The sequence below is a fragment of the Westerdykella ornata genome (genome assembly GCF_010094085.1).
Source record: "Westerdykella ornata strain CBS 379.55 unplaced genomic scaffold EI97scaffold_3, whole genome shotgun sequence".
Lineage (NCBI taxonomy): Eukaryota > Fungi > Ascomycota > Dothideomycetes > Pleosporales > Sporormiaceae > Westerdykella > Westerdykella ornata.
Window position 1 is genome coordinate 412,861 of NW_022986853.1, and position 15,529 is coordinate 428,389.

The 15,529-nt window shown below is 50.4% G+C and overlaps 7 protein-coding genes across 7 annotated transcripts; 5 read left to right on the forward strand and 2 right to left on the reverse strand.

Moving 5' to 3' along the window:
* Window positions 1–433: 433 nt before the first annotated feature.
* EI97DRAFT_464599 (N-terminal nucleophile aminohydrolase) lies at window positions 434–2,354 on the forward strand. The gene is made up of 3 exons (XM_033801425.1): window positions 434–804; window positions 861–1,081; window positions 1,133–2,354. Exons 1-3 carry the CDS (start codon window positions 729–731, stop codon window positions 1,910–1,912), a joined length of 1,077 nt encoding a protein of 358 aa, XP_033656847.1. The 5' UTR covers window positions 434–728; the 3' UTR covers window positions 1,913–2,354.
* A 113-nt stretch (window positions 2,355–2,467) lies between these two features.
* Window positions 2,468–4,129, reverse strand: EI97DRAFT_412221 (uncharacterized protein). Its single transcript, XM_033796754.1, has 3 exons — window positions 3,946–4,129; window positions 3,660–3,860; window positions 2,468–3,606 (listed from the first exon to the last, which is right to left on the reverse strand). Exons 1-3 carry the CDS (start codon window positions 4,017–4,019, stop codon window positions 2,832–2,834), a joined length of 1,050 nt encoding a protein of 349 aa, XP_033656848.1. The 5' UTR covers window positions 4,020–4,129; the 3' UTR covers window positions 2,468–2,831.
* Window positions 4,130–4,533: 404 nt separating this feature from the next.
* On the forward strand, window positions 4,534–5,695 carry EI97DRAFT_370904 (mitochondrial carrier protein; the record flags this gene model as incomplete). Its single annotated transcript, XM_033795258.1, has 2 exons — window positions 4,534–4,909; window positions 4,962–5,695. 2 exons carry the CDS (start codon window positions 4,534–4,536, stop codon window positions 5,693–5,695), a joined length of 1,110 nt encoding a protein of 369 aa, XP_033656849.1.
* Window positions 5,696–7,876: 2,181 nt separating this feature from the next.
* Window positions 7,877–9,384, reverse strand: EI97DRAFT_370279 (uncharacterized protein; the record flags this gene model as incomplete). Its single annotated transcript, XM_033795224.1, has 4 exons — window positions 7,877–7,989; window positions 8,046–8,619; window positions 8,673–9,170; window positions 9,220–9,384. The coding sequence occupies 4 exons, from the start codon at window positions 9,382–9,384 to the stop codon at window positions 7,877–7,879; spliced, it is 1,350 nt and encodes a 449-aa protein (XP_033656850.1).
* Window positions 9,385–10,440: 1,056 nt separating this feature from the next.
* Window positions 10,441–11,706, forward strand: EI97DRAFT_172137 (nucleotide-diphospho-sugar transferase). The gene has a single exon (XM_033793432.1). It carries the CDS (start codon window positions 10,672–10,674, stop codon window positions 11,362–11,364), a length of 693 nt encoding a protein of 230 aa, XP_033656851.1. The 5' UTR covers window positions 10,441–10,671; the 3' UTR covers window positions 11,365–11,706.
* Window positions 11,579–13,226, forward strand: EI97DRAFT_172105 (Clavaminate synthase-like protein). Its single transcript, XM_033793431.1, has 5 exons — window positions 11,579–12,030; window positions 12,081–12,311; window positions 12,359–12,438; window positions 12,483–12,646; window positions 12,695–13,226. Exons 1-5 carry the CDS (start codon window positions 11,793–11,795, stop codon window positions 13,155–13,157), a joined length of 1,176 nt encoding a protein of 391 aa, XP_033656852.1. The 5' UTR covers window positions 11,579–11,792; the 3' UTR covers window positions 13,158–13,226.
* Window positions 13,227–14,656: 1,430 nt separating this feature from the next.
* Window positions 14,657–15,136, forward strand: EI97DRAFT_455575 (uncharacterized protein; the record flags this gene model as incomplete). The annotated part of the gene is made up of 1 exon (XM_033800656.1): window positions 14,657–15,136. The coding sequence occupies one exon, from the start codon at window positions 14,657–14,659 to the stop codon at window positions 15,134–15,136; it is 480 nt and encodes a 159-aa protein (XP_033656853.1).
* Between the last annotated feature and the right edge of the window lie 393 nt (window positions 15,137–15,529).

A 15,529-nucleotide genomic window follows, 5' to 3' on the forward strand; every position in this document is an offset into this window, starting at 1 on the left:
ATCGTATAATATGAGAGCTCGGCACGGGGGAAAGATCTCCTGAATCAGCACGCGCGTGGCTCGACCTGAAAATAAAATAAGTGCCCCCTGGCATGAGCAACGCAGGTTTGTTGCAGACTCCCAAGCTAGGAGTTATTGTTGTCGTAAGTGGGGACTGCGGATACTCGAGTCCGAACTACCCTAGGTGACAAATGCCATGAATAAAGTAGGATCACAAAACAAACAAGAGAAAATTGGGAGGACTTGGGCATATTTCACTGTATGATCCTTCTTCCTCTTTACTTTTTTCATCATTGGTGCGGGGCCATTGGAGTGAAGTGAGTGGACATTCACCATTACCTTATCGATAAGGAATTTTGGCTACCCCGCCTTTCGGAACCTCTAGGGCTGACATCAACAATTGGATCCTGCAGGGCTGCGACTGTAGAGTTTCATTGACCACCTGGGCAGTGCTCCTTATCCTCGTGACCGCCGCCATAAACCTCGTCACCAGAAGTTCTCACCGAGAAGTCATCAGCTGCTCCTCCCCTCTCTGGAGCTGTCGAGTCACCTGCGGCGGTCCCTGAGCTGTCATTCCGCTGCAGATTCATTCCTGCTGATTGACCAAGAACCGGCCTTACCTAGGTGCTCTCACTACTCCATTACGTTGACTTCTCAATACTCCTGTTCCAGTGAGAAAATAATACAACCTATATTATCTTCATCATTCCACTTGCTCCACCATCGAAATGTGTAGATGGTTCGCCTATATATCTCCCGAAGAGCCATGTCTTCTGTCAGATGTGCTCATCAACCCTGCAAATGGTCGGTTCTCAGCAGGCTGCAATCAGGTCTCCGTGATTGATAAATGATCGTGTTAGCCATTAGTAAACAATGCTCCGAGCACTACCTGCCGCGTCTCCTTCCCCACAACCACGAGAAGGACCTTGACGATAGCAATGACGACTTAATCCGAATGCGCAACTCCCTCCTCAATATGGACGGAATGGGAATGGCTTGGTACAGCGACACCGCAGCCTCTTATATCAAGCAGATTGAGGGCCCTCGACCAGCCCTGTATAAGACACAATCTCCTCCTATTGTAAGAGACGCCTGTGGATTCTCCTATTCATGTTGCTGAGTTTCTTCGTAGAACGACTTCAACTTCCGGTCTCTATGCGACAATACGGAGACCAAGTGTGTGTTTGCCCACATTCGAGCGACCAGCGGCAGTGTCGTCACAGCAGTGAATAACCACCCATTTGTCTTTGGCCGACATACCTTTATGCACAATGGTGTCGTCAGCGACTTCCAAACCATTCGACGCGATATGTCAGAGATGATGTCCTTCGATGCGTACTGCAACATATGGGGCACCACTGATTCGGAGCACGTAGCCGCACTGTACATGACCAACCTCACAAATGGTGGAGGGAAAGACACATGGCAAATGAGCTATCCATTGCAAGACATGCTCTCCGCGATGAAGAAAACAGTCATCCAAATCATAGAGCTGCAAGAGCGAAAACTCGGTTCAAAGCGCACACCAAACTCCTTCAACTTCTGCACTACAGACGGCAAAAAGATGGTAGCTATCCGATTTCGGAACCATGTCACACAGCAGCCCCCTTCGCTATATTGGTCCGAGTTTGCAGGTCGCACCCTCAATACCAAGTATCCGGGCAATCCCGATTCACCCGATATTGCGAATGAGGCTGCGACGTTAACGGAGGAGGCAAGGATCGGGAAGCACACGATCATTGCTAGTGAACCAACCACATACGACGAGAAGGAGTGGCAGTTGATTGGTGCCAATTGTGCTCTCACTGTTGATGAGAAGGGAATTGAGACTGAGACCAAGTTTGACTATGATCCTAAGTGGAATGCAAGAGATCCGGCTTTTGATAAGGAAGTGAAGGTTTTGGAACACTGAACGTAAAAAGGGTCGAAAATGTGACTGACGGTGAAATCCTGAACTATATCACCTCTCCTCATTAGCTTGGAGATTAACTATACCGTGACTGGATCCCTCATCAGCGGACTGAACGTCTTCATCGTCTCCTCACTCAACAACATTCGGGATGACGCTCTGGGTATTACTTGGGACTGCTGGCTTCTACTTCCGGGTATTAGGTTGATGTAATGGTTGGGAATAGAGCAGGGTTTGCGTGTCAGTCAACAACAAATGAGCCGTCCTCGAATGATTACCATAATGACCATAACGACCACAATTATACACCTATCTTGAGTCAACCGTGGCGAGGTCACGTCGATTGCCCTGTGGGAAAGCGACTTGTTCACCGAGACCGAGTGAGGAGAAATTCAGACGTAGAATTGAGTTGAACTCATTATGTGAAAAACGCTCGAATATAAGCCGGAGTACTGTTGCTGCTTTTGCCTCAAAGGCCTGTTAAAGAGTATATGAGAAGCAGCTTATCGCTCATCGCATCTAGACGGTCAAGTTCACGAGACTCGAGGTCCAAAGTATCGGGCTCACGTTGACTTTTTCTGCCTATTTCGGAGAAGGGTTTGCCCTTACGAATACCTTATTTCGCTAGTCAACCGAGCATTAGAGGGAAAAACTGTCCATATCGTCCATCTAGGAAACAACTGCCAACCGGAAAGAGGTCCTGTATCCCAACACAGGCGCCAACCACAAGCCAGCGTCAAAGGCTGCAACGACTGAAGCGCCAATAACGCCTCCCACTCCCGCCAAACGGAGTTTCCAGGAGGCCCTAATACAAGAAGAAGCGCCAAACAATAAGATATCAGAAACGCCGAAGTAATTCAAGCCCCATTACCCAACACAGGAGCTCCATACCGCGTCCTACATCCCCGAATCTGTAGTTGTTTTATTTTCTCAGTGCAGCGTCATAGAGACTGTATAAGATGCCAATGATGGAACCAATTTGAAGCCCATAATACCGACCCGGCACATTATCGCGCACCGTATGCACGGTTGCCTCTGAAAACGGTCCCCAACCGGGCTTTGTAGCCTGGATGGATCCAGGCTGAGGGCCGACCACGGGGAGGCCGTAGGCATTATACGCCAGCAGTGCTCTGGCAATGTTGAATGATAACGGGTCAACTCTGTATTCCTTGTTAGGAGACTTCTGCCGCGTGTTGGACCGCAGAGTCAGGTTGAAGAAGTACGAGAAGAGTAGCGGAAGCACCCAGCTCGTTAACGACCAGAGCGTCGCAGGACCCCAGAACTGAGTGGTCAAGAGAAGGCTCAAATCCGGTACGTCGATCGTTTTCGATGGCACGTTGAGCGCCGCAATGGCAGGCGTTGCCACTGGAGTGGTATTGAGAGTATTCCACTCCATACCAAGAGCTTCTATCGCCAGAACTGCCAACTGAATGAAGACCACGGAACTGGCATTCTCACGCACAATCTCTATGGCTTCTTCAATGCGTGTCCTTTCCCACAATTCGGATGCCTTAGTCTTCGCAGCCTGAAACGACTGGTCCGCAAGTTCAGTGATTTGTGCGGGCGATGCTGGAAGATCAATTTGAGGTGTATGCGCGGCTATTTGAGACACGGTCCTCGGAGTGCGCGAAGCAAGGTGAGACACAGCCTTCGGAGTACTACGCGCTATCAAGGATTGCTCCGCCGCAGGCTCGTCGCTGAAGGTGGCGTCAGCTGCTGTCGGTGACGTAGAGCTCGCTAGAGGACTTACGAGTCGGCACGCTTCAAAGTCTGGCGTCGGCGCGTCTTTACAACGGGAACTTCAGCGCTGGAAAGGCGTTCTCTTTTGATAGGAGATACATGACGCGCGTAAAATTCGCTGAACGCGCTCTGCTTTCCGTATAACGTCTCGTTGGCTTCCAGATGGTTCTGAAGAGCTTCGACCAAATCGTCTTTCAGGTACCGCTCCGCGCTGCGCATTTTATGAGCGACGTTCTTCCACCAGGAACGAGCTGCTGGTTGCCACTACATTCCATTCAAAACGTTACGATACATACTCGGGCAGTTTTGCTTGCTGCGCAAGCTCGAGAAGCTCGGCTTTGCGCTTCCGCTGAAGCCAGGATGTAGACATTGTGGCTGGTATGAATAGAGTCGCAAAGTGCACGCGACCACGGAATATGAATAGACAAGACAAGTATGATGTGGGTGGTGTCGGAAACTGGGGTGGCTGGGAGGGGTGAAGGTGGGCAGAGCTCTGATCACAACAACGAACGCGAATAATGTAAACACGGACCGGACCGGGGGTGGTTTCCCAGCACGTGATCAGTACGCTTAGCTTCTTTCAGCACCTAGCTTTCGCCATGCCAATCCAGCCCGAATTTTCAAAAGTTTGGTATCAGCCTGCGACTCAACGCCCGGGGACCCGCATTCACTTAACCAATTTACGCCAGAAGTCAGTCATTTGCAGCTTTCCTTCGTCCCTCACCCTCCCGCACAAGATTTATCACCAATTGCTTCGGACGAACGCGCGGATCTGGTGCACGCTCATGGTTCTTGCCCGCGCGGCCAACTCCTTCACGCCTGGCACCGCAACATCCGGGACCACCAGCCTGATTGCCGATGGATCGCAGGGCACTGGAAGCGCAATGGAAGCAGCACTGCCGTCTGCGGCGGCTGCTACGGAAGAGGTAGACCATGAGGCTGCCCGGCCACCCTACATACACTCCATGCTGGCGGGTGGAATCGGTGGAACAACTGGGGACATGTTGATGCACTCGTTGGATACCGTCAAGACTCGCCAGCAGGGCGATCCGCATATGCCGCCGAAATACACATCAATGGGCAACACATATTATACCATACTTCGTCAGGAAGGAATACGGAAAGGACTTTACGGCGGCGTCCAACCGGCATTCCTCGGCTCGTTTTCTGGCACAGTGTTGTTTTTTGGCGCTTACGAATGGAGCAAGCGGCTCATGATCGATTGTGGCATTGCTCCAGCAATTTCATACTTCACTGCTGGTATGGCACTCCTGTCATGGATGGGAGACCCGTATGCTAATGGAAATGCTAGGTCTGATTGCAGATCTCGCCGCTGCTCCCGCCTATGTTCCTTCTGAGGTGCTGAAGACCCGCCTCCAGCTGCAGGGTCGATACAACAACCCCTACTTTAACTCGGGCTACAATTACCGCTCCATGATAGACGCTGTTCGCACGATCGCGAAACAAGAAGGGGTGGGTGCGTTGTTTTACGGTTACAAAGCTACACTCTGGCGGGATCTTCCCTTTTCGGCGCTGCAGTTCGCATTTTACGAAGAAGAGCGGGGATTGGCGAAGCGATATGTTGGGTCACATAACATTGGGCTGCCCCTAGAGATCTTGACTGCGGCCACAGCGGGTGGCATGGCCGGCGTTATTACCACTCCATTGGACGTGGTCAAGACGCGAATCCAGACGCAAGTCAACGACGTACCGTCCATATCGACGAGACCTCCTGTGACCACTCTGTCACCTTCAAAACACTCTATAAAACCGACAAAACCACCTCCCCAGAACCGGCCTATATCTACTTCCTCACCTTCCACCGCTCTACGCAACCACAGTGCTGCTACTCTCGATACATCCTCGGTCATAACCGGTCTGAAGATAATATACAAAACAGAAGGGATATGGGGCTGGTTCAGGGGGGTGGGCCCAAGAGCGGTATGGACGTCGGTCCAATCGGGAACCATGCTGGTCCTGTACCAGACGCTCTTGCGTTATTTTGAAGAACATCCCTTGGTTAGGACGGACGAGCGCCATGTATAACATGTATGATAGGTGATTTCGGCACGATGAGTTGACTCTTGCATTAGCGGCGTTTTTCTTTATATGGCAACTTATACAAGAGCAAGCGATGCATGGTAAGCCAATAGACTTTAGATACCTCGACTGGAAATTTCACGCTTCTGTAGTTTTCCTCCACTCATTATTACATTCTCAATGTACCATTCTATGCTCAAGTATAATGCGGTCGATTTCCTTGATTTCGTTTCCCTAGCTCCCTTCCGAATCCCACTGTCCTCCCTCACACACCCGACTCGTTCACTGGAGGTCACTTTATGGTGCTTAGTCATTCATGGCGCCAGTCCTATTCAGGATTAGCACTTATCTCACCCATGGAGTTGCGTCCCTCTCCACCCGCTCAGGCGCCGACATCAAAGCCTACCAAGAGGTCATGAGTCGAGAAAACCTTAGGCACGAAAGTCTCGGAGCCGAGAAACTCGGTCAGGAAACCAGTCGGAGCTGCACACATGTGCTTGCTGGCAAACAGCGAAGTCTGCTTCAGTCTGTAGGGCACAGACTGTAATATCCGCCTCACTGAGTTCAGCCTGGGCGCCATTGGTGGTCTTGCTTTGGGCATCCAGACGTGGAGACTGCGTTGGGTACATCTTGCTGCGCATGCGTGCGGATTGATACACATCTGAGGTCGGTGTGAAGGCGTGAATGCTTGGATGTTGCTTGTTTCTTTGCTTGGTTTGGCTGGCGGTGAATGTCAGCATTCGATTGGCTTTGGGATGTTTCGACTTAGTGCTTGGTTAGCCTCGAGGGCCCTTTTTGGCCTGATATGTCCACTTGCAGGCTTCTTAGCATTTTTGCTTTATCCCGTATCGACTATCGTCACTGAGTGCTTAGACTCCGAGTTTCTAGGTCAGTGGGAGTTGGCTATGTAACTGGGGTTGATTCATACACCGAGACCTCTAAGGGTACAAGTATAAGAAGAAGTAAGGGTACGCTCGAGCTCTGGTCACTTATAACTCCAACCACTCAGTTCCTTTGCAAGCACGCCTCAACGCATTGCCCTTAGGGTTCCTACACTGGGTATGAAATTCAGAAGTTCCCGATTTCAAACCCTTGCTTCACGAGCGCTCATCGATATTACTAAAGTTATCCTCAAATTCCGCCATGGCAACCTGCAAGCATTACATCTCCTGCACATCATACCGTGAACTCATGTCCCACAATGGTAAAGTGCTACATTGCTCTCATCTTCGTTTAGACGGTGTTAACTTATTTGATAGAGTTCTCTTACAACAACACATCGCCGTACGTTGCCACTCAAGCCGTGAACATCATGATCACTGGTACCCGGTCCCCGGGGTCAAGCAAATCTCGATATGCGGACGATTACCTTGTTGGGATTGGGGCACAATTTTCCTGCTGTGGGGGCAGTAGTAGAGCTGGTAGCGGGTCGAAAGGCTCGAGGTTGTGAAGTTGTGTGAGGTTGTATGTTGTCTCTGGGGTGGTATGTCAGCGATAATCATACATACATTATCAATGATCGATATCTACGGACGTCCGAGGTTAGGATAGGGCACGACTGAATCTCATCTGGCATACTAATGTTTGACATCGGCGCTTGGAAAGTATAGGCGATGATAGCGATGTCTTCAATGTTTACATACATTTTCTACTGCTTGTGGGACTGCATATCGTGCAAATTGTTGGAGCACTTACGCATAGCGTCGTCTTACCCAATTTTGCAGTGCTACGGTGCATAAGTTGCGTCGAGATTCCACAAATCCGGTCTAATGATATTCCAAGAGCATTGAAAAACAAGTAAACTTTTCTAGTGATCCAGGATGCCTCGTATCCCTATTAGTTACGGTTGAGATGAAATGTGTCCTAACTTGCCCGTTCAGTGTGTCCAGAAACTTTTCAAAATCCGTTCCCAAGGGTATCCGAGCCTATGAACGCTTCTCGAAATGAATCATGAAGCAAAACCGAAGAAGGAATGAGTAGAGTACATGGTGGGCGTCCTACAAGGGTGATGAGTGCAATAACAGGAGACTCGCATGATTATTGCTCCTGTGACAAAGAAAATCCAGATCTAAAAGCCAGTGCAAGGGTGCCGGAAACGAAATGTAAATAATGTGGCTTGGTCGCAGGCTTGCGACGTGTTGAAAGTAAGAGGAGATACTCTGGAGGGCTAGGCTAGGGAGCAACGCTTCACAGAGTATGTTTGGTGTGTCTGGGCTTCCAATCGCGTTCATACATCTGTGCAATGAAGTAGTATGGATCTTCGTAGACATTGTTCTCGAGAATTCTCTCGAAATGTGGAGCTAAATGTGGACCGTTAGTGATGACAATAACAAAGAATGTCATGCAAAATACATACCCTTCTTTTTGTACTCCTGAACGGTAAACTGAAGGAACTCTGCTTGCTCTTTCTTCAGCCCAGCCAGAAACATCTGATCTTCTGACGTCCAGTCCATATAAAGCGGGTAGCTTCCCCGGTTGCAGAAGTGGAAGTACGCCAGCAGAATTTTAGCTCCATTGTGAAGCTCCTCAATAACTCGAGGGCGATAGAAGCGCTCAGAGACTCCCTGAAGCCTGGCACGCTCATTGTCTCGTGCAGTTAAAAGCGCACAGCTGTGCAGTAGCAAGAAGACGCATAGGTAAATAGCCAGCCATGACCTGCGGTTGCGGGTGTTGTCCTGTATGAGAGCTTTGAGCCGGGAGAGCACTTCCTTCTTGGTTGGCTCGAGGATCATGGCAACGAAGATAATCTCCATTTGAGCGGAGAACACAGGAGGCATTAGGATCCTGTTGGTGCTGGGAGAGTTTGGTCCGTAATCGCGGGTGGTCATTCCAAGGGTCTCTTCACCGCAGATCCATGCTGATCGAGACATCATCCGTGATGCACCCCAAAGCCTCATGGTGCTTTTCAACAGCAGTCGGTCGTCCTCGTTCTACTAGCAATCAGCGCAGTTAAGTGACCAATGCTAAAACATGAGATACCAACCTCTGCGGTGAAAGAATACCGATATGCCATCAGGTATGTCTTCGCCAACAATGTGTCTCCATTTGCCAGCCAGAACTTGAGCGCATCTTTGAGTGTACTTTCACTGAACGCGGACAGAACTCTTCCAGCCTCCCTCATATCTGCCACCGCATACGGCGTACACATGAATTCTTGCTTCTGCCCATCGGCTACCCATCTTCGAGCAAGGGCGTCGCCTTCTACAGGCACAAACTGGCGCACTTTCAGAGCATACCACGTGTTTCCCACCCCTTGCGTTACTTTGATGGTCTTGATTTCATCGGAAGCCCAGTTCGTGATGTCGATCATTTCCATTCTCTTCCAACGTGAGGTCCACGTTGGTCGAGGACGCTCTGCGTTGTCCAAGAGCTCCGAATCCGTGATCTTGTAACGTAGACACGGGATCCAAAGGGGTCTCCCTTGAATCGCTTGGCGACAGGCCCTACAGCATCCCGTTGGGTTTTGCTCATCCAGCTCGCACTAGATGTCTTAAAAGCATGTTCATAGCACAAGGATGGTAGAAACTCACTCTGATTCTGTGAATGCTGCAGCGGATACAGGCTCCCATTTTGCGGGTAAGGGCAGTCAGTTCCCTCTGCTCGGCACTTTGAAAAGGTCCTCGACGCTTGCCCTTGGTCCCTGCTGTCTTGTCGCATTCCTTTGGATTGGCGTCCACGGATACATCGACGAACATCTTCTCTTCTTCAATGATAGCCTCCGGAGCAGGCAAGAACTGGTTCATCGTCAAGTCCTCTGTGAGGTATGGTACATATGCTCCCTCTTCGGGAAAGTCGAAGTGTTGGCCACCGAACCTCAGGTTGAAACTGTTCAGAGTCTGGGTTTCTTGTCTTCCAAGTGGTGGTTGTGCTAGACCGTTTACTTGCTGTGGAGGAAACGTATTTTGGTTCGCCTGGGGGGTTATATTCACCCATGATGCAACCATATCACTGTCAAAGTCTTTTGCCAGTGTGTTTTGCGTTTGCGTCGGACCGTGGTCATTCTGTGAAGTGGGAGGTGATGGGTATAACTCCTGCGATGTTCGAAATGTCGTTGTGAAAGCTCCCATACCAATGTTCGTGTGAATGTCGCTCATCCCCACACCGGCAATGTCGAACTCGACAGAGGACTGGTCGACTGGGTTAATCGCCCGGTGCCCTTCGAAAGCCAAATTCCCTGGATTGGTGTATTCTACGAAGTTCGCTGGTTGGTCCCTAAATATCTGATGTTCTTCGGAGTCCGCGCTATCAGGGGGTGTGTAATCGCCAGCGATCCCATTGGAGCCTGAGTTGAAGGACCCTTCGCTCGAGCTGGCTTTCCTTGAAGATATCCGCGACGACGGTGTTCTCGTTGATGCGCCGTCTGACCTTGTGTCCAGCGACAACAGAGTTTCCAGTTTAGTCCTCAGTATCATCGCTGCTGCTTGTAGAACATGCCGATCCGACGGACTGTATTTTTCCAGGATATCCTCCTGCCTGCTCTTCTTGTGGCTCATCTTGTCGAAGGAGGAGTTTTCCGATGGTCGCTTGCTCCCACGATATCCCATCCGTCGAACGACTCCATCCGGCATAACGTAAGTTGCTAACCTTCTGCTTAGGGGGCGGAGTACACCGAAAGTCTCACGGCGGTCTCCTCATCGTTACGGACGATTTTCTAAGTGCGATGTTTTGATGATGAATACTCTGTAGAATCCTTTGAGGCTCAGCTTCGGTGACGAAGCTAGAGGTAGGTGTAAGGCTGACGTACTACGCGATTGGCGCGCTAAACTGCCCTAGGATTTAATCTTCACCGGTTTCATCGGGCAACACTGCACCGGGGGTCTCGGACGTGATCAATGCCACGCAACCATGCGTGACAGCTCCGTCCCGAAAGTGGCAAGTGACTCGGTGTGGGTGAAGCCGTCGCTCGGTGAGCCGATGTCCTTTGATATTTCCGAATGTGACGAGGTAGGCGGAACGCTTTATGTTCCACATTCCACTGCAAGATGCCGTTAACAAGAGCCATGGTTGCTCCCAGACACCCTCCAATTTCCAAACTGAACCTCGCGCTTCTGGCAGGAGGAAGATCCACGCGTATGGGATCTGACAAGTTCCTCCTAGAATATCCTGATGGCACTCCGGTCTACCTCAATCGCCTGAGAATGCTTCAAGAAGCATTTCCCAAGGCAGACAGAATCTGCATCGTTCTTCGAGACTCCTCCCGAGCTGAGCACGTCAGGATACCTCCGGAGATGGGCGTCCATGTTCTCTTCGTGGCTCCTACTGTCGGCGCAGCGCATGTCGCTGGCCCGGCAGCTGGCCTCCACACCCTCTATTGTTTCGACCCGGCATCTCACTGGCTGGTCATCCCCTGCGATTATCCTCTCCTCCGCGGGGAAGACCTCACGGATCTGTACCACCACTACCGCGACCCCGTCACATGCTTCGCAAACAGCCAGCGATCAACGGAACCCATAGTCGCTATTTGGAGTCCAGGTGCACTGGCTCATTTGACTGTCACCGCCGTGGAGAACAGGTCGGGGCTGTCAAACTTGATGCTCCGACTCGGCGGACACACAATCCCCCCTCGTTACGATCACTGTTTGTTCAACACCAACACGAGAGAAGAGTGGGATGATGCATTGCTATTACTCAAAGCAATGCAGCAGACCTCACTCCCGAACTCATCACAAGACTAAGTTCGATGTAGGATGATAAGACGACATATGGAACCACGTTTCTTCCGGGTCGGTCTGCACTTGTTATTGGGCAGCCTTACCGGCTTCATCTCGACCCCACCTCCACAGCCTTATAGCGAGAACCAAAGGGTGTTGCAGTTCCCTGCACGTTTATCAGCACAATTTCGCCACCTATAGCAGAATGGTTTGAAGCTCCGCTGACTCACGGGTAAATTAGATGCGGCTCAAAAATCTTGGGCTTACAAGTGAAGAAGCACAAAGCCTTCCCGCTTCTGCTGTGAATTCGAAGTAGGCGGAATACATCCCCAAAGCCAGTCCCAATACAGCCATTGTACGGTCAAGTACAGTGTTTGTTGACGTGAATTTGTTCGCGACATTTGCCGCTCAGTAGTGAACCCTTCTTATTTCTGCGTTCCAGTTCCACAGGCATGGCCCCCCATGCCGATGACAGCCTTGACGGTTCTGGCTACACGCCTTCCGCAAAAAGCATCGCAGAGTTGAAAAGAAAGCTCCATCTACATCACGCAGCCTCTCTCCCTGGTGCGGCGTGGATTACGGACTGCCCGCAGATGAATGACTCGCAGGCAGCGAATCTCGAGTCCAAGACCCTTCAACTCTCGCTTGACGACCTCAAAGAGATAGAGGATGCATACGCCTATTTTGACGGTGAGAGTATAGAATCGCCATGCCAAGCGCGGCTATTGACATCGCTATAGCTACCGGCCTTCCGCTCAACAAGCTCCAAGCCGAGCATTTCCCCTTGCCCACACTCTCGAGAAAGCTTAGGCAACGGAGCATATTGCTAGCAGACAAGGAACCTTTCTTCATCATACGGGGGTTGAAGCCTCTCTGGTTTAGTAAGTGGAAGAATGTGGTAATATACACTGGCATAGCCAGTCATGTTGGCTCTAAACGGGCATGGGCTGTGGGCGACCCGAATGTTCTTCGTAAGTCCAGAACTTCCACCGTGAAACCATCATACTTATCAACACAGACCATGTTACAAATCTTCAACCGCCAAAGGAGAAGGGGTGCGAAGCTTATAGAGGCCCCGCAAATAGGAACACTGCGCTGGTAAGTACTGTACAATCCTCTAGGGCGGTTTAATAACAATTTAGCCGTTTCACACCGATTATGGGTCAATCCTCTCCTTTTACGTGCTTTCAAAAGCACAGACCGGGGGTGATACCTACCTCGCAGATATACATGACATAGTATCCGAGATCTCCAAGGATCGTCCAGATATCATCGAAACACTGCGGCAGCCCATTATCAACATAAAGTGAGCATCTTCAATATTGATTGCCTCAGACACTAATGTCTTCGAAAGTGCAAAAGCGGAGGGCGCATATGATGAGCGGCCCCTGCTCTTCACCTTATCTTCTGGACAACTGGCAGTGCAGGCGTCCCGCTCGCGCCTCTTCGGAACACAATGCCGACATCGGCCATCTTCTTTGCCACCACTTTCAAATGCCCAAGTTGAGGCGATTGACGCGCTTCACGCCGCGGGTCAAGCAGTGTCCCAGCGTATCCCGTCGCGGAGCGGCGATATGATCTTCTTCAATAACTTGCGAATGATGCATGCACGTGATGCTTTTGTCGACGGAGATGCTGAAGAAAACGAGACGTCTAGATATCTTCTCCGGCTGATCTTGCACGATGAACGGCCAGATGCAAGGTGGGAGATCCCACCGGCGCTTAAACCTACCTGGGATGAGCTATATGCCCACGCCGACGAGGACGAGGTATTTGCCATACATCCTGAGCTCTTCTCGTACAAAGCTGCCCACTGAGATTGATTTACGGGCATTTATATACGTTTGGGACAAGTCAGACTGCACGTTTTGTGCGCGCGTTGGAAGGGGAGTTTGGGTTCATATTTCATGGAGTTGGTTACGCTGATTATACCCTTCCTTTTCAACATATAAGCACTACTGGGTCAAGTTGCTGGGATTCATCATTCCGCAGATGAAATACATGGCTATCATGAAGCAGCAGTGGTAGAGGCAACTCTTGTACATTTCATAGGAAGTAGGAGCAACGTTTCTGAACATGTCAGTTCGCTTGCAGAATACTGACCTCGGTTGCATTGACTCTGGGATATGTGGACACAAGCAGTCCTCCGCAAGGAGCTAAACTGCTTATAAATAGAACTGCATATCTGCCTATCACGCGCAACTGAAATTTCAGGAGTCGCAGGGATATTATACTACGGTATCAGGGGTATGCTTTGGGACTTGTAGCTCTCATGGCTGTACAGGACAACCAATCAACAGTAAGGTAAGATGGCCAACGGGTTCACTGTCTTCTACTGATCCCGTGGGCCAAGATATGCCAGATACCACAGTAGGCTTTCTGATTGGCATAAGAGCGCCTCTGTCCGGGTATGGTAAGGCTTAAAATGCAGTTTTTCAATGGCGTCATTAGAGTCTGGCCAATGGAGCCGCCTTGAATAGGCGAAGCGTAAGGCTGTGTTCTAGGTATGCTCGATGTGAGGAGAAGCGGCGGTCACCTACCCTCCGTCCAAGGTGGCTCTCAAGTCCCATGTCCCAGAATACACAACGATATAGACCACAGACTTAACCACGCGCTATCATTCATGCGACAGTACCTACTCCTGCAAAAGGCTCAGGAGAACGCCCGTTAACAGACCCTGGGAAGCAGATGCATACGGACAAACGGCGAAATGGACCCAGAATCAGAGGCAATCCGGCGAATAACCGAAGAGATTGCATGGAACTACATGGACACAAAGCATTGGAGCACCTGGCACTACTGGTACTACTCCCGTCGCTTTCACAATGTCGCCGAACACACCGCGCACGAACTTGGACGAATCAAATCAGAAGATGATCTAGCGACTAGTCTTACCGAGCCAAATGTAACCTGTGTTGACTTTTCCATCGCCATGGTTACTCGACTACGACAAAGATTTGCATCTACCCCTGAGTTGGCCAATCATACATGCGCTATCAAGCTTTTAGCCCGTCCCAATGCTCCCGATTCCTCACGACTTTTTCACTGTATCGCCGCCGTACTTACGCCCACACGGTGCTTCGTAATTGATGTCAATCATCCTTGGCTCGTGGAGGTAGTACCACAGACGTCCCATCTTCAATCCGACGCCCGTGGTCCAACGGATGATAGAAGAACTTCAAATTTTTCCTATGCGCCCTGCACAGACGGTATAGACTTCTCGAATGCCTCCAGGCTTCAATGGTGTTGTGATAAAGAGAGATGGAGATTTCAAGAGATTAGCCCGATGGAGGCCTTCAAAAGTATTAATATCGCCATGGCTTGGGACGTAGCCACATCAGGACACGGGAGAACCATTCCACGAAGCAAGAGCATCAAACTTGCCATGCAATTTGCTACAGAGCCTGTTTTCGTAGCGACGTGCCTTCGGAACGGAAGATACGTCGCACTGGCATGCCGGATCAAGATCGATTTCAGCAAGGCTCGTGTTACAGTTCAGGTGCCCTTTCATGATTGGATGAAAAAGGCAGAGATGAAGGACCTGCGAGATGCGGTACTGGAAAATATGCGCAATCGGGAAGAAGGGCTAGAAGTCCATATAGCCACCGACGATTCCGTGATGAGCCTGCTTCTCGACCTCCTCCCTAGGGCAGGTTCAGAAAAATTCGAAAATTGGAGTGGGGTGGCCCTTGTGGGTGAGGTGCTCGCGCGTGCGAGTTCGAACATGCCCAAACGCGACTTTGAGGAAGTGGTTCGGTCGGTTATTGAAGTTCGGGACGCACTTACAAGGCCTTAAGTAGGGGAAGTCGCACTTAATGAACTTGTCTATTGTATAGACACCCCTCCCAGAGTCCAAGAACACTCGCGACCGTGCATGACTAGCCGGAAGTGGCTTCAACTGCGTCTCCACGGTGTTGAGAGGATAAGTGTGGCGTCAGATAAGAAAAATAATCATCTAACATGAACGGGCGATGCAGTGCTCATCAAGCATCTAGTGGCTTTTACTGAGTATGCCGACCATGCAGAGGATCTCTGTTGTGAAAGATATGCTAAACTGTACGAAAGCACAGTAAAACCTGAAGACAAGGCGAGAAGGGGGGCGAGCGTTTTTTTTTTCTACTCTAGCGCGAGGTTATAAATGCATACGTTTGGACTCTAAGTGTGGCCTAGCGCCGGGCATCCGCCGAGC

What these genes read in the sequence shown, in the direction of transcription:
- EI97DRAFT_172137 (XM_033793432.1), top strand. Translation starts at nt 10,672, where the DNA reads ATGCCGTTAACAAGAGCCATGGTTGCTCCCAGACACCCTCCAATTTCC.
- EI97DRAFT_172105 (XM_033793431.1), top strand. Translation starts at nt 11,793, where the DNA reads ATGGCCCCCCATGCCGATGACAGCCTTGACGGTTCTGGCTACACGCCT. An exon ending in GGGCGACCCGAATGTTCTTC is followed by an intron (nt 12,312 to 12,358) that starts GTAAGTCCAGAA and finishes TTATCAACACAG; the next exon opens with ACCATGTTACAAATCTTCAA. An exon ending in CAGCCCATTATCAACATAAA is followed by an intron (nt 12,647 to 12,694) that starts GTGAGCATCTTC and finishes TGTCTTCGAAAG; the next exon opens with TGCAAAAGCGGAGGGCGCAT.
- EI97DRAFT_464599 (XM_033801425.1), top strand. Translation starts at nt 729, where the DNA reads ATGTGTAGATGGTTCGCCTATATATCTCCCGAAGAGCCATGTCTTCTG. An exon ending in GCTCATCAACCCTGCAAATG is followed by an intron (nt 805 to 860) that starts GTCGGTTCTCAG and finishes TGATCGTGTTAG; the next exon opens with CCATTAGTAAACAATGCTCC. An exon ending in AGACACAATCTCCTCCTATT is followed by an intron (nt 1,082 to 1,132) that starts GTAAGAGACGCC and finishes GTTTCTTCGTAG; the next exon opens with AACGACTTCAACTTCCGGTC.
- EI97DRAFT_412221 (XM_033796754.1), bottom strand. Translation starts at nt 4,019, where the DNA reads ATGTCTACATCCTGGCTTCAGCGGAAGCGCAAAGCCGAGCTTCTCGAG. An exon ending in CAGCAAGCAAAACTGCCCGA is followed by an intron (nt 3,861 to 3,945) that starts GTATGTATCGTA and finishes TAAAATGCGCAG; the next exon opens with CGCGGAGCGGTACCTGAAAG. An exon ending in ACTTTGAAGCGTGCCGACTC is followed by an intron (nt 3,607 to 3,659) that starts GTAAGTCCTCTA and finishes CGCCACCTTCAG; the next exon opens with CGACGAGCCTGCGGCGGAGC.